The sequence below is a fragment of the Blennius ocellaris genome, assembly GCF_963422515.1.
Source record: "Blennius ocellaris genome assembly, chromosome: 18".
In the NCBI taxonomy this organism is placed as follows: Eukaryota; Metazoa; Chordata; class Actinopteri; order Blenniiformes; family Blenniidae; genus Blennius; species Blennius ocellaris.
In genome coordinates, this window is record NC_137667.1 from 1,074,102 (window position 1) to 1,089,573 (window position 15,472).

Sequence of the window (15,472 nt, forward strand, 5' to 3'; positions counted from 1 at the left end):
GTGTTATAGAACAGTAATAACTACATTTATTCACCACGTGAACATAAATAAAGTGGAGCGGAAACATCGTTTGTTAAAAACCTCCAGGAGAGAGAGGGGGGAGAGGGAGAGTGGCGGAGAGGGAGAGAGGGGGGAGAGAGAGAGTGGGGGGGAGGGAGGGGGGAGAGAGAGGGAGGGAGTGAGAGGGGGGGAGAGGGAGTGAGTGAGAGACAGAGAGAGAGGGAGAGAGAGAGTGAGTGAGAGACAGAGAGAGAGAGGGGGAGAGAGAGAGTGAGTGAGAGACACAGAGAGAGAGGGAGAGAGGGGAAGAGAGAGAGAGTGAGTGAGAGACAGAGAGAGAGAGAGAGTGAGTGAGAGACACAGAGAGAGAGGGGGGCGAAGAGAGAGAGAGTGAGTGAGAGAGAGAGAGAGGGGGGAAGAGAGAGAGAGTGAGTGAGAGACAGAGAGAGAGAGGGGGGAAGAGCGGGAGAGTGAGTGAGAGACAGAGAGAGAGAGGGAGAGAGAGAGAGTTAGTGAGAGAGAGAGAGGGGGGGGAAGAGAGAGAGAGTGAGTGAGAGACAGAGAGAGAGAGAGAGAGTGAGTGAGAGACACAGAGAGAGAGGGGGGCGAAGAGAGAGAGAGTGAGTGAGAGACAGAGAGAGAGAGGGGGGAAGACAGAGAGAGTGAGTGAGGGGAGTGAAAGAGAGAGACACACACAGCGAGAGAGAGAGAGAGCAAGTGAGACACACAGAGAGAGAGAGAGAGACAGAGAGCGAGTGAGAGAGGGGAAGAGAGAGAGAGCGAGTGAGAGAGGGGAAGAGAGAGAGAGAGAGTGAGAGAGGGGAAGAGAGAGAGTGAGAGAGGGGAAGAGAGAGAGAGCGAGTGATAACTCCTTGTTCATTCCACAAAAGTTTTACATTCAGCGGCTCCTTTGTGAAAAAGCTCTGTTGCCACGGCAACAGTAGACTGATGACGATGCAGTTCTCCTGCCAGGCCACCGGGGGCTCTGCTGCTTGTTACGACGAAGGAAGTTGGCCCAGCAGGTCATGTTTACCTTTATGTGTATTTATATGTTTATCTATTAGTTTGCATGCATGTGATCGACTTTTCGGGGGAAAAAAACTACTTAAGAAGATTTGATGCAACCCAGGTGAGCCGCTTTTCGAAAAGTTGGGCAAAAACTTCTGGAGATAGAAGGTAGAAAAGGGCCTTCAGCTGCCTGCAGCGCCCTCTGGTGGAGGGAGGGAGAACTACAACCTGAGTCAGGCTGTTGAACTGACACCTTCCCCTGGGTGGGGGTCCCACACACACACACACACACACACACACACACACACACACAGAGCAGCCTTTGTGCTGACCAGCAGCTTTCACAAAGCGCCCCCGGCCCCCCCTCTAATCCACCTCGTGGCCTCGACACAACGACACAGACGCTTCTAATCTTTCGGTTGACGGACTCAGACTGTTGTGAACGGAGCGTGAGACGAGACGAGACGAGACGAGACGAGACGAGACGAGACGAGACGAGACGAGACGGTTGACGGACGCGTCGTTCTTGTACGTAGCGGTTTTGCCGTTGGGCCTCGTCGCCATGGTGACGGCGCTGCTGCTCGGCCTGCTGCTGGCGGGTCTGGTCTGGTTCGTGGTCCGGAGGAACCGGAAGCAGGTTCTGACGTCGGAGGACGGCTGGTGGGGTCCCGGCTCCGAGGGGGGGGAGGGGGAGGAGGAGGACGCCTCCATCCGCCCCTTCACCATCGCCACCAGCGAGGAGGAGCTGCGGGTGAGTCCCGACACCCGCCACACCCCCCCCCCCCGCCCCTCCGCCATCTTTACTTTTCTAAATCTCCGCGTTTTCAAGGGGTTCAGCCAATCAAGGTAGGCTCCTCCCCCTTTGACTCCTCCCACAATCAGGCAGCTCTGCTCTGGCACATGGCGTCACTTCCTCCTCTGCCCTTAGATGGGCGTGTGTGGGCGGAGCCAGCCCAGCTCACACAGACACAGCAGATTCTGAATGCAGCTGCTAGGATCTGATATTGAAACGTAGAGAAAGTCAAACGGCCTCATTGACAAAGGTTTTCGAGCTCATCGTGAACCGACGTGTCCCGACGGACACGAGACAGCAGCACCTCCTCCAGGGACCCGGTCCTGGTCTCCCTGGGTCCCGTACTGACGTCCACACCCTGGTGTCCGTCCCCGTCAGGACCTCCACAGCAGGCTGGACCTCAGCCGGCCGGTGGCGTCTCTGGAGGACAGTCGCTTCACGTACGGCTTCAACTCCCGCTACCTGGAGACGGTGGTGTCCTACTGGAGGAACCACTTTGACTGGAGGAGACAAGTCCACAAGCTGAACCAGTACCCCCACTTCAAGACCTCCATCGAAGGTGAGGACGCCCCCCCAACACCCTAACCCTGAGGACACCCCCCTAACACTAACCCTGAGGACACCCCCCCAACACCCTAACCCTAACCCTGGGGACACCCCCCCTAACACCCTAACCCTGAGGACACCCCCCCTAACACCCTAACCCTGAGGACACCCCCCCAACACCCTAACCCTAACCCTGAGGACACCCCCCTAACACCCTAACCCTGAGGACACCCCCCTAACACCCTAACTCTGAGGACACCGCCTCAACACCCTAACCCTAACCCTGAGGACACCCCCCTCCAACACCCTAACCCTGAGGACACCCCCCCTAACACCCTAACCCTGAGGACACCCCCCTAACACCCTAACCCTGAGGACACCCCCCCAACACCCTAACCCTAACCCTGAGGACACCCCCCTCCAACACCCTAACCCTGAGGACCCCCCCCCCCCCCAACACCCTAACCCCTCCCTTCCTCAGGCCTGGACGTCCACTTCCTGCACGTGAAGCCCAAGGTTCCTGAGGGGACCCGGACCGTCCCCCTGATCCTGGTCCACGGCTGGCCCGGTTCCTTCTACGAGTTCTACGGTCTGATCCCGCTGCTCACGGCGCCGGCGGACAAAGACGACCTCGTGTTCGAAGTGGTGTGTCCGTCCATACCGGGGTACGGCTTCTCCACGGCGCCGCGCAAGAAGGGTGAGTCCAAACCGCTCGGTAGAGCGTAGAGTAACTAGAGCTACACTCGGTAGAGCGTAGAGTAACTAGAGCTACACTCGGTAGAGCGTAGAGTAACTAGAGCTACACTCGGTAGAGAGTAGATTTAACTAGAGCTACACTTGGTAGAGAGTAGGTTTAACTACTCTCTAACTACTTAGCCGTTAGCTCGTATCGATGCTAACTAGCTTGTCGGGTAGCGCTGTCACTGTGTGAAACCCTGAGCAGGAAGCGTCTCCATGGCAACAGATCTCCTTTCATCTCCTCCATGAGGAGCCTCGCTCATCCGCTTTGCACGGGAACATTTTCTCACAGTTTTCAGGAATCGTTTAGGAAGCTAACGTGTAGCCGCTAACGTTTCGCGGCTAACGTCCCAAAACCTGATTGGTCGATCCCTGGATGAGGACAAATCCTCCCTGGAGAGTTCATGTAAATCTCAGGAGGAGTTTTATGTGAAGAGTTGGTCGATTGCGTCCATACAAACCAGCAAATACATGAAAACAGAGACTCTGCTGGCGAGTTCCCCAAACATAAAGGCCGGGGGGGTGAAGGTCGTCAGTCACGGAATCTCTCCTGGCGTTTTCTCAAACTCTCCGCTCCACTCATGAGACGAGATGAGGATTTGTGAGCCGACACACTCTCAGGTCTCCGTGACCCAGTGTGCTTCCAGCCCGTCCTGCCGGGGCTTTGTGGAGGAGGGGGGGGGGGCTCAGCAGATGTTTCTGGAACCACCGAGAGCGTCCGACCAACCCCCCCCCCCCCACACCCCCCTCAACCAACCCCCCCCCCCCTCACACATCCCTCAACCAACCCCCCCGCCCCCCCCACACACCCCCCTCAACCAACCCCCCCGCGCCCCCCCCCCCCCGACCAGAACCAGCCTGCTGGATGAGGATGACATGATAGGATGGAGTCAAGATTAATGCATTAATTTAAAACGTTTAACAGTTTTGTTCCTTCCAGGGTTGTTTTTTTTTTTTTTTTTAAACGTTTTGGTCGGCAGAATGACGAGGGAGGGAATATTAGACGGAAGGTTCCACTTTAAAAAGTTGGAGAAAGGAAAAGTTATTTAACACTAAAAGACTAATAATGAGAAACGTAACGACCACAGAGGAGGAGGAGGACAGCGGGTTGCCATGTCGGCTGATTAGCAGCCCAACCGGAGGAAATAGTGGAAACTTGAATTTTTCTCCTCCGCCTCGTCGTGTTTCTCTCCTTGTGACCCCGTCGGTCTTGGTCCATGTCCCCGTCTTTTGCGGCCCACCGACCCCGCCGTCTCTCGCCGTGTCCGCAGGGTTCGACTCCGTCTGCGCGGCGCGCGTCTTCCTCAAGCTGATGAGGCGCCTGGGCCTGCAGCAGTTCTACGCCCACGGCGGAGACTGGGGCTGGCTGGTCACCACCAACATGGCGCAGCTGGACCCCAGGTAGGACGCGGCGTCCGGAAACCCTCGCCACGGCCACCTGGCGCTCACGCCGTTCTCCCCCCTCCCCCCTGCCTTACCCCCCCCTGCAGGAACGTCAAGGGCTTGCACGTGAACTTTGCTCCGCCCTCCAAGCCGGGTCTGGCCGTCACCCTGTCCGTCCTGCTGGGCCGCCGCTTCCCCGCGCTGTTCGGCTTCACCGCCGCCGACACGGAGCGTCTCTACCCCCGTATGGACAAGCTGGTCCTGGAGACACTCCAGGAGTCTGGCTACATGCACATCCAGGCCACCAAGCCGGACACCGTGGGTGAGGACCGGGGGACACCGTGGGTGAGGGCCGGGGGGGACACCGTGGGTGAGGACTGGGGGACACCGTGGGTGAGGACCGGGGGACACCGTGGGTGAGGACCATTGGGACACCGTGGGTGAGGACTGGGGGACACCGTGGGTGAGGACACCGTGGGTGAGGACCATTGGGACACCGTGGGTGAGGACTGGGGGACACCGTGGGTGAGGACACTGTGGGTGAGGACCGTTGGGACACCGTAGGTGAGGGCCGGGGGGACACCGTGGGTGAGGACCGGGGGGGACAACGTGGGTGAGGACCGGGAGGACACCGTGGGTGAGGACTGGGGGACACCGTGGGTGAGGACCGTTGGGACACCGTAGGTGAGGGCCGAGGGGACACCGTGGGTGTGAGCCGGGGGACACCGTGGGTGAGGACTGGGGGACACCGTGGGTGTGAGCCGGGGGGACACCGTGGGTGAGGACCGTTGGGACACCGTGGGTGAGGACTGGGGGACACCGTGGGTGAGGACACTGTGGGTGAGGACCGTTGGGACACCGTAGGTGAGGGCCGGGGGGACACCGTGGGTGAGGACCGGGGGGACAACGTGGGTGAGGACCGGGAGGACACCGTGGGTGAGGACCGGGGGGACAACGTGGGTGAGGACCGGGGGGCGAGCTGGACGCAAGTCAACACACCTGAAGGAGGAATTTAAAATCCCAATGCAGAACCAGAGTTCACATCCTTAGCATGATAGCCGTTAGCTCGTATCGATGCTAACTCGCCTGTCATGTAGCGACATCACTGTGTGGAGCATTGAGCTGTCTCCATGGCAACAGAGGCTGATCTCCTTTGATGTGTCCGTCAGGTCGGGGGCTGAATGACTCTCCGGTCGGTCTGGCCGCCTACATCCTAGAGAAGTTCTCCACCTGGACGAGCCGCGACTTCAGGGACCTGGACGACGGCGGGCTCACCAGGTGTGTGTGTGTGTGTGTGTGTGTGTGTGTGTGTGTGTGTGTGTGTGTGTGTGTGTGTGTGTGTGTGTGTGTGTGTCCTCTCTGAAGACACTCTGTGTAACAGGAAGTTCTCTCTGGACGACCTGCTGACCAACGTGATGATCTACTGGACGTCCGGCTGCATCGTCTCGTCCATGAGGTTCTACAAGGAGAACTTTGGCAAAGGCCTGGACCAGCCGCACGCCAGGTGAGCAGGAGGCTCCGCCCACTTACTATGCTGCGATGGTAGCGCTACGATAGTAACGCTACTATAGTAACGCCGCGATAGTAACACCACGATGGTAACGCTACGATAGTAACGCTGCGATAGTAACGCTGCGATAGTAACGCTGCGATAGTAACGCTACGATAGTAACGCGACGATAGTAACGCGACGATAGTAACGCTACGATAGTAACACTACGATAGTAAAGCTACGATAGTAACACTACGATAGTAACGCGACGATAGTAACGCTACGATAGTAACACTACGATAGTAAAGCTACGATAGTAACGCTACGATAGTAACGCTACGATAGTAACGCGACGATAGTAACGCTACGATAGTAACGCTACGATAGTAACGCTACGATAGTAACACTACGATAGTAAAGCTACGATAGCAACGCTGCGATAGTAATGCTACGATAGTAACGCTACGATAGTAACGCTGCGATAGTAACGCTACGATAGTAACGCTACGATAGTAACGCTACGATAGTAACGCTGCGATAGTAACGCTACGATAGTAACGCTATGATAGTAACGCTGCGATAGTAACGCTACGATAGTAACGCTACGATAGTAACGCTACGATAGTAACGTAAAATAGTAATTCTACGATGGCAACGCTACGATGGTAACGCTACGATAGTAACGCTACTATACTAACGCCGCGATAGTAACGCCACGATGGTAACGCTACGATAGTAACGCTGCGATAATAACGCTGCGATAGTAACGCTGCGATAGTAATGCTACGATAGTAACACTACGATAGTAAAGCTACGATAGCAACGCTGCGATAGTAATGCTACGATAGTAACGCTACGATAGTAACGCTACGATAGTAACGCTGCGATAGTAACGCTACGATAGTAACGCTATGATAGTAACGCTGCGATAGTAACGCTACGATAGTAACGCTGCGATAGTAATGCTACGATAGTAACGCTACGATAGTAACGCTACGATAGTAACGTAAAATAGTAATTCTACGATGGCAACGCTACGATGGTAACGCTACGATAGTAACGCTACTATAGTAACGCTACGATAGTAATGCTACGATAGTGCTACGACGCCCTGGACGTTTGGTGATGAAGTTCCTCCAGTTAGAACGTTTGGTGATGAAGTCCCTCCAGTTAGAACGTCTACTGAATGAAGCCCCTCCCCCGGTTCTCCGCAGGGTTCCGGTCCAGGTCCCCACCGGCTTCGCCAGCTTCCCAGACGAGCTGCTGCACAGCCCCCGGCTGTGGGTGGAGCAGAAGTACCGGCGGCTGCTCCGCTACTCCGCCATGGCGCGGGGGGGGCACTTCGCCGCCATGGAGGAGCCGCGCCTGATGGCGGAGGACCTGCAGAGCTTCGTCAAGATGGTGGAGAGGAAGTAGACGTATGGCGGTCAACATGGTGGAGAGGAAGTAGACGTGTGGCGGTCAACATGGTGGAGAGGAAGTAGACGTGTGGCGGTCAACATGGTGGAGAGGAAGTAGACGTGTGGCGGTCAACATGGTGGAGAGGAAGTAGACGTGTGGCGGTCAACATGGTGGAGAGGAAGTAGACGTATGGCGGTCAACATGGTGGAGAGGAAGTAGACGTATGGCGGTAGATTGTAAAACAGGATGTTCTGGGTTTTCTTTCTCTCTGAAGTGTGAAAACGTTTTCAGAACCAACGAGATTAAAATGAAGTCATTTTGTCTGGAAATGTTATTAATGATGTCATTTCACTCAATCTGCTCCAGTTCACTGACTCTGGATGGATGGATGACTGGATGGATGGATGGATGGATGAATGGATGGATGGATGGATGGATGAATGGATGGATGGATGAAAGAATGGATGGATGGATGAAAGAATGGATGGATGGATGAAAGAATGGATGGATGGATGAAAGAATGGATGAATGAATGGATGAAAGAATGGATGGATGGATGAAAGAATGGATGAATGAATGGATGGATGGATGGATGACTGGATGGATGGATGGATGGATGAATGGATGGATGGATGAATGGATGGATGGATGAAAGAATGGATGGATGGATGAAAGAATGGATGAAAGAATGGATGGATGAATGAATGGATGGATGGATGAATGAATGGGTGGATGAATGGATGGATGGATGAAAGAATGGATGGATGAAAGAATGAATGGATGAAAGAATGGATGGATGAATGAATGAATGGGTGGGTGAATGGATGGATGAATGGATGAATGGATGGATGGATGAACAATAATTGATGAGGTTTAAAGTATCTTGAACAGACTTCAGTGCAGCAGGACGTGGAAACTAAAATATTATTAATATAAATATATGAATAAATATTAATATAATAATAATGAAAAGTTTTTCATTTCTATAAGAACAAATCAGGAAAAGCAGGAAACATCATCTATTTTTTTCAGCTTCACATCGATTTAATTCAACTTCAGTAAAATTAGAAAGTTTAAAGAGACACAAGGCGTTGATGAGGCGGATGTGGTGTCCGTCCCCCCCCCCCCCCCCCCGTCTCCCCCCGTCTCCCCCCCAGGACAGCTGCATGCTCGTCCCCTCCTGAGCTCCTCCACTCCCCCGGACCGTCCGGCTGCCAGCCAGCGTCCAGGGGAGGAGCGGGACGACCGGGGGACGGAGATAAAGACCATGAAGTTCCCCACATTACCTCACCAGATAAGGAGACAGAGGGAGAGAGAGAGAGAGAGAGAGAGAGAGAGAGAGAGAGAGAGAGAGGGAGGAACCAGATGGACTGACGCACCGAGACGTTCTGAGGACAGAAAACCTGCTGAGACGCTTGTCCTGCACTGTGGCGTCGAGACTCGGAGACGAGCTCAGGAAGATGGTGGGACGATAGAAGGTCGGACGCTGGAGACACTGGAGACACTGAAGACCCTGGAGACGCTGAAGACACCATATATGTTAAAGACACTGGAGACCTTGTGGACGCTGAAGACACCATATACGTTGAAGACACTAGAGACACTGAAGACTCTGTAGACGCTGAAGACACTATATATGTTGAAGACCCTGGAGACGCTGAAGACACCATATACGTTGAAGACCCTGGAGACGCTGGAGATACTGAAGACATTGAAGACGCTGGAGACCCAAGCAGCTCTGCTGTCCAGCATCATGTCTGTCCGTCCTCTGGAAGGTCTGATGTCCGTGAGCCAGCAGCCGGTCTGCAGCTCCCAGAGTCCAGCGTCCCCCCGACGGAACCGTCCAGACCCTCGTCCAGACCCCCGTCCAGACCTCCGTCCAGACCCCCGTCCAGACCCCCGTCCAGACCTCCGTCCAGACCTCCGTCCAGACCCTCGTCCAGACCCCCGTTCAGACCTCCGTCCAGACCTCCGTCCAGACCCCCGGCAGCCACGCTCCAGACAGGTAGGACGGACTCAGATGTGAGACCTTCAGCGGGACGGTCTTTTTCTGCGTACGTTCCCACTGTTAACCCTTCGTCCCGATCAGCTGGACGGGGGACATTTGTCCTTCTTTGTTTATTAATAAGAATAATAACTTATTTGGGAAACGGTTTTACTAAATCATGAACTGAGGTCAACTATTGATTTCTGTGTTTTCCCTCCAAATAAAAGAAGAAAAAGATGAAAGGAAACAAACAGGAGCTGATCTTTGCTCTTAAAGAGACGGTACGAGATTAATGAGACACTCTGACCTGAACGTCTCCGGTTCAGCCTGAACTCAATACTAGTTTATAACTTCAGCAATAAAAAAACAACAAACAGCCTCGCGCACCTGAAAATAATGTATAATGGAGACTAGTGATGGAGACTAGTGATGGAGATTAGTGATGAAGACTAGTGATGTAGACTAGTGATGTAGACTAGTGATGTAGACTAGTGATGTAGACTAGTGATGTAGACTAGTGATGGAGACTAGTGATGGAGACTAGTGATGTAGACTAGTGATGTAGACTAGTGATGGAGACTAGTGATGTAGACTAGTGATGGAGACTAGTGATGTAGAGCAGTAATGTAGAGATGTAGAGCAGTGGTGTAGATGTAGAGCAGTGATGTAGAGACGTAAAGCAGTAATGTAGAGCAGCAATGTAGAGCAGTGATGTAGAGCAGTAATGTAGAGCAGTGATGTAGAGCAGTAATGTAGAGCAGTGATGTAGAGCAGTGTCCCCTGCAGCAGGTCCAGCTGGTGGACCAGAACCAGACCAGGACCTCCAGGACCCACCACTCCCCGGAGAACGCGGCTCGAGAGCGGAGCAGAGTTCGAAACCTGCGCCAGGCCTTCCGCAGCCTGCAGGTAGGAAACAGGAAGCAGGAAGCAGGAAGCAGAAAACAGGAAGCGGGAAGCAGGAAACAGGAAGCAGGAAACAGGAAGCAAGAAACAGGAAGCAGGAAACAGGAAGCAGGAAACAGGAAGCAGGAAGCAGGAAACAGGAAGCAGGAAGCTGGAAACAGGAAGCGGGAAACAGGAAACGGGAAGCAGGAAGCAGGAAACAGGAAACAGGAAGCAGGAAAACGGAAGCAGGAAACAGGAAGCGGGAAGCAGGAAACAGGAAACAGGAAACGGGAAGCAGGAAACAGGAAGCAGGAAACAGGAAGCAGGAAACAGGAAACAGGAAACAGGAAGCAGGAAACAGGAAAAAGGAAGCAGGAAACAGGAAACAGGAAAAAGGAAGCAGGAAGCAGGAAGCAGGAAGCCCCCGCCCCCCGTCTCACCCCCCATCTCACCCCCCCCCCCCCCCCCCCCCCCCCCCCCTGCCTGCAGGCGGCGCTGCCTTCCGTCCCCCCCGACACCAAACTGTCCAAGCTGGACGTCCTGGTCCTGGCCACCAACTACATCGCCTACCTGACGGAGACCCTGGACCAGGGGCCGGTCCCCTCCAGACCGGGGGGGTTCCTGCACCCCGTCAAAGTAAGAGTCCAACACCCTCTAAGTCACTGTGGCTTGATGAGCGGCCATCTTCCCTCTAGAGAGAGTACACAAACATATATATATATATAAATATATATATGTGTGTGTATGTATATACATACATATATACATACAAATACACACACACACATCTGTATGTGTGTGTGTGTATGTATATACATACATATATATGTACATATATATACATATATGTGTGTACGTGTGTGTACATATATATGTATGTATATACACACATATATGTATATATACCTATATGTGTGTGTGTGTGTATATTTATATATATATATATATATATATATATATATATATACACACACACACATATATATTTATTCCCCTGATAGATAGATGATGATAATAACAACAACAACAACAACAACAACAATAATACTAATGATAATGACAATAACAATAATAATAATAATAATAATAATAACTATAATAACAATAGTAATAATAGTAATGATGATGATGATAATAATAACTATAATAACAATAATAATAATAATAACAATAACAACAACAATAATAATAATGATAATAATAATAATAACAATAGTAATGATGATGATAATAATAATAACAATAATAATAATGATAATAATAATAATGATGATAGTAATAATAACAACAACAACAACAATAATAATAATAACAACAACAACAACAACAATAATAATAATAATAACAATAGTAATAATAGTAATGATGATGATGATAATAATAATAATAATAATAATAATGATAATAATAACTATAATAACAACAACAATAATAATAATGATAATAATGATAATGATAATAATAACAATAACAATAATAACAATAATAATAATAATAACAATAATAATAATGATAATAGTAATAATAATAATAATAATAATAGTAATAATAATAACAATAATAATAATAACAACAATAACAATAATAATAATGATAATACAACAACAACAACAACAACAATAATAATAATAATAATAATAATAATAATAATAATAGTAATAATAACAATAATAATAATAATAATAGTAATAATAATAACAATAATAATAATAATAATAATAGTAATAATAATAATAATAGTAATAATAATAACAATAATAGTAACAATAATAATAATAATAATAATAAATACCTTACGTTCCGTGGCGTCATACAGGCTCTGGTTTGTCTCCTCAGAAGTGGCCCATGCGTTCTCTGCTCTACTGCGGCAGCGTAGGAGAGCTGCTGTCTGCCGTCCCGGCCAATCAGATGCTTCCGCCTGGACAGAGCAGAGCAAGACACTGAACATTGACTGAGCCGGATCCCCCCCTCCTCCGGACCCCCCCCCTCCTCCGGACCCCCCCGGACCCCCCCGGACCCACTCCCACCCAGAGCTCCAGCGACATTGTAGTCTAAGTACATTTCCTCAAATCCATCCTCGGTCCTGAGTTTCAGTCTAAAAGTCCCTCTGGAGCGCGGCGGAGAACAGGCTGCTCCTGTACCTTTAAATGCTCGTGTGCTGCTCTCCTCCATGCTCTGTCCCCCGCTTGCTTTGGTGCAATGGCGCCGTAAACTTAAATCAAATAGCTCAGAGTGGTCGTTCCCCCCCTCGTGATGTCACAAAGGGAAACATGTCTGAATGGCCTGTGTGAGCAGACTTCCACTGAAAAGGTGGAGCAACGAGGGAGACGACAGACTTTCTTCACTTCTGGAGCTTCACACAGGATGAAGACACACAGTGTTTTTTATATATATATATATATATATATATATATATATATGTATATCATCATCATCATCATCACCATCATCATCATTATTGTGATTCATTTCTCAGCATAAACACCTTGAAGAAATAAAACCCGTCACTTGATGTGTTGGCGTCTTTGTTCGGAGGCGACGTCAGTCGGATTAAAACCGACCGCTTTGAAATAAAAATGCACCTTGCCCTTTGATCTTTGCCCTTTGACCCGACCACCCTCAATATTTAGTGCCACCATCCTTGATTAGGAACTAAATTAAACGTTTCATGAATGACGTCGGCCTCCATTGGGCTGAAAGGAAGTAAAACGTGTGTTCAGGCCACTTCTCCACTTCCTGTTTGAAAAACTCCTTTCGTCACTGTGACCTTTGACCTTTGACCTCACAGTCGCGACTGCAGAGACTCTGGGAGCTGATTCACGGGACAAAGACACGTGAGCTGGAAATATTCAACTGGAAGTGATTGAAAATGCTGAACCAAAGTATATAGATAAATATAACAACAATAAGACAATAGAAATATGTCTTTTGTGTCCATTAGCAATCATTTAGCATCATGTTGCTACAGAGCCTGTAGTTTCATTACAAAATCAAGCAACAGCGCCCCGAGTGGTCCGGCAGGGTAACTACATCACTACAGTGTAAACACACTCCTCTTTATTTATTTATTTATTTTTAAATCGTGTAAAAAGGGCCTTCGTTTGTTCTGGAAATCTGCTGAAAGACGTGAAATCAGATCTTCTTCCTGGAAATCTACCATCAAATGCCAGAAATCACTCGTTTTTCTACTTTTGTCCTTTTATTTTGTTGGTCAGCAGAACACTTCCAGTTGTTTTAGTTCCTCATGGAAGGAAGTCCTGAACCAGAGACGGACGAGTCCTCGTGAGACCGGAGACGAACTCCGTCCTCCTCGTCCTCATAACTCACCGGGTTTCTGACATCGCTACGCTTTATTTTCCGGGGGTTTCATAATAAGAGCCGATCCGATAAGTCATGCTGACATGTTTGCGGGGGATCAGACGGAGTCTGGTACACATGGGAGAGTCCAGGAGCTGGACTGGACCGGCTCGTCTCCACGGCAACGGCCCCGCCGGTCAAGGCCGCCGCGCCATAAATCTGTGGGGCTTGGAGCGGCGAGGCCGATAAACCTCTGCTCTGGAGCCACGCTGCTCTGGAACCACTGCTCTGGAGCCATGCTGCTCTGGAACCACTGCTCTGGAGCTACGCTGCTCTGGAGCCACGCTGCTTTGGAGCCACGCTGCTCTGGAGCCACGCTGCTCTGGAACCACTGCTCTGGAGCCACACTGCTCTGGAGCCACGCTGCTTTGGAGCTACGCTGCTCTGGAGCCATGCTGCTCTGGAGCCACGCTGCTCTGGAACCACTGCTCTGGAGCCACACTGCTCTGGAACCACTACTCTGGAGCCACGCTGCTTTGGAGCCACGCTGCTCTGGAGCCATGCTGCTCTGGAGCCACGCTGCTCTGGAACCACTGCTCTGGAGCCACACTGCTCTGGAACCACTACTCTGGAGCCACGCTGCTTTGGAGCCACGCTGCTCTGGAGCCACGCTGCTCTGGAACCACTGCTCTGGAGCCACGCTGCTCTGGAACCACTACTCTGGAGCCACACTGCTCTGGAACCACGCTGCTCTGGAACCACACCACTCTGGAGCCACACTGCTCTGGAGCCAGTATGAACCAGCAGTATGAACCAGGTTTTACTGGAGGAGGTGTGGCGCCAGTAGAGCGACGGCACGGAGAGCATAGAGCCGTGTGACTAGAATAGAGCCATGTGGGTTTACATGGTCACTTTGATCGGATTGTTTTCAGACTGAGAGACCAGATTGTTGAGGAGAGGAGAGGAGAGGAGAGGAGAGGAGAGGAGAGGAGAGGAGAGAAGTTAATAGAATAGAATAGAAGTGAATAGAACAGAATAGAAGTGAATAGAATAGAATAGACATGAATATAAGTGAATAGAATAGAAGTGAATAGAATAGAATAGAATAGAAGTGAATAGAATAGAACAGAATAGAAGTGAATAGAAGTGAATAGAATAGAATAGAGTAGAAGTGAATAGAATAGAACAGGAACCAACAGAACTTTCACAGTTTCACAGTTGTAGTTTTGTAGTTTTGTAGTAATTTCTTCTTCTTTTATTGTTGTTTTTTAAGAAAAGAGAAGAAAAAGAAGAACAGAGAGAGAAAGAGAGGAACCTTCCAGTCCTCCAGCAGAACCTTGATAAACCTGCAGGAGTCCAGTTAGAAAGCAGAACCAGTTTCCTGCTGGAGGTCAGAGGTCAGCGCTGGATCACAGCCGTGGCCATTTAAAGGCTCGTTACTCCTCTGGAACGCCTGCGGCCATCCAACACGTCTGCCCCCCCCCCCCCCCCCCCCCCCCCCCCCCAGAGGAGAGGCCACCCCCCCCCAGAGGAGAGCCCATCAACATATTTTCACTATCTCCTGCTCATTACAGCTGATTTATGGAGCCGTGAGGAAAATACTCCTCTCTGCTGAGTCTGAGGAAGACCGGTGAGGAAAGAGGGGGGGGGGGGGGAGAGGGGGAGGAGAGAGGGGAGGAGGAGAGGACCGACATGCAGCGAGAAGACGGGATGGAAAGTAGAAGTCAGGAGAAGGTGTGAGGCCGGAGCCAGACCAGGTTCTGGTCCTGGATCGTTTGAACATTTTGCCAGCAGGACGGCTTTAGGTGCTTTGGTTTGTTCATGATGGAGGGATGGAGGGAGGGATGATGGAGGGAGGGAGGGAGGGATGGAGGGAGGGAGGGAGGGATGATAGAGGGATGGAAGAGAGAAAAGCAGGTGGAGGAGGGATTCAAACCATAGA

General features: G+C 50.7%; 2 protein-coding genes across 2 annotated transcripts; both read left to right on the forward strand.

Moving 5' to 3' along the window:
- Positions 1 to 1,570: 1,570 nt before the first annotated feature.
- ephx1 (epoxide hydrolase 1, microsomal (xenobiotic)) lies at positions 1,571 to 7,376 on the forward strand (the record flags this gene model as incomplete). Its single annotated transcript, XM_080513949.1, has 8 exons — positions 1,571 to 1,759; positions 2,180 to 2,360; positions 2,829 to 3,044; positions 4,357 to 4,486; positions 4,576 to 4,790; positions 5,638 to 5,746; positions 5,850 to 5,972; positions 7,175 to 7,376. The coding sequence occupies 8 exons, from the start codon at positions 1,571 to 1,573 to the stop codon at positions 7,374 to 7,376; spliced, it is 1,365 nt and encodes a 454-aa protein (XP_080370075.1).
- Positions 7,377 to 9,584: 2,208 nt separating this feature from the next.
- On the forward strand, positions 9,585 to 12,177 carry tcf23 (transcription factor 23; the record flags this gene model as incomplete). Its single annotated transcript, XM_080513953.1, has 4 exons — positions 9,585 to 9,629; positions 10,138 to 10,254; positions 10,723 to 10,869; positions 12,070 to 12,177. 4 exons carry the CDS (start codon positions 9,585 to 9,587, stop codon positions 12,175 to 12,177), a joined length of 417 nt encoding a protein of 138 aa, XP_080370079.1.
- Between the last annotated feature and the right edge of the window lie 3,295 nt (positions 12,178 to 15,472).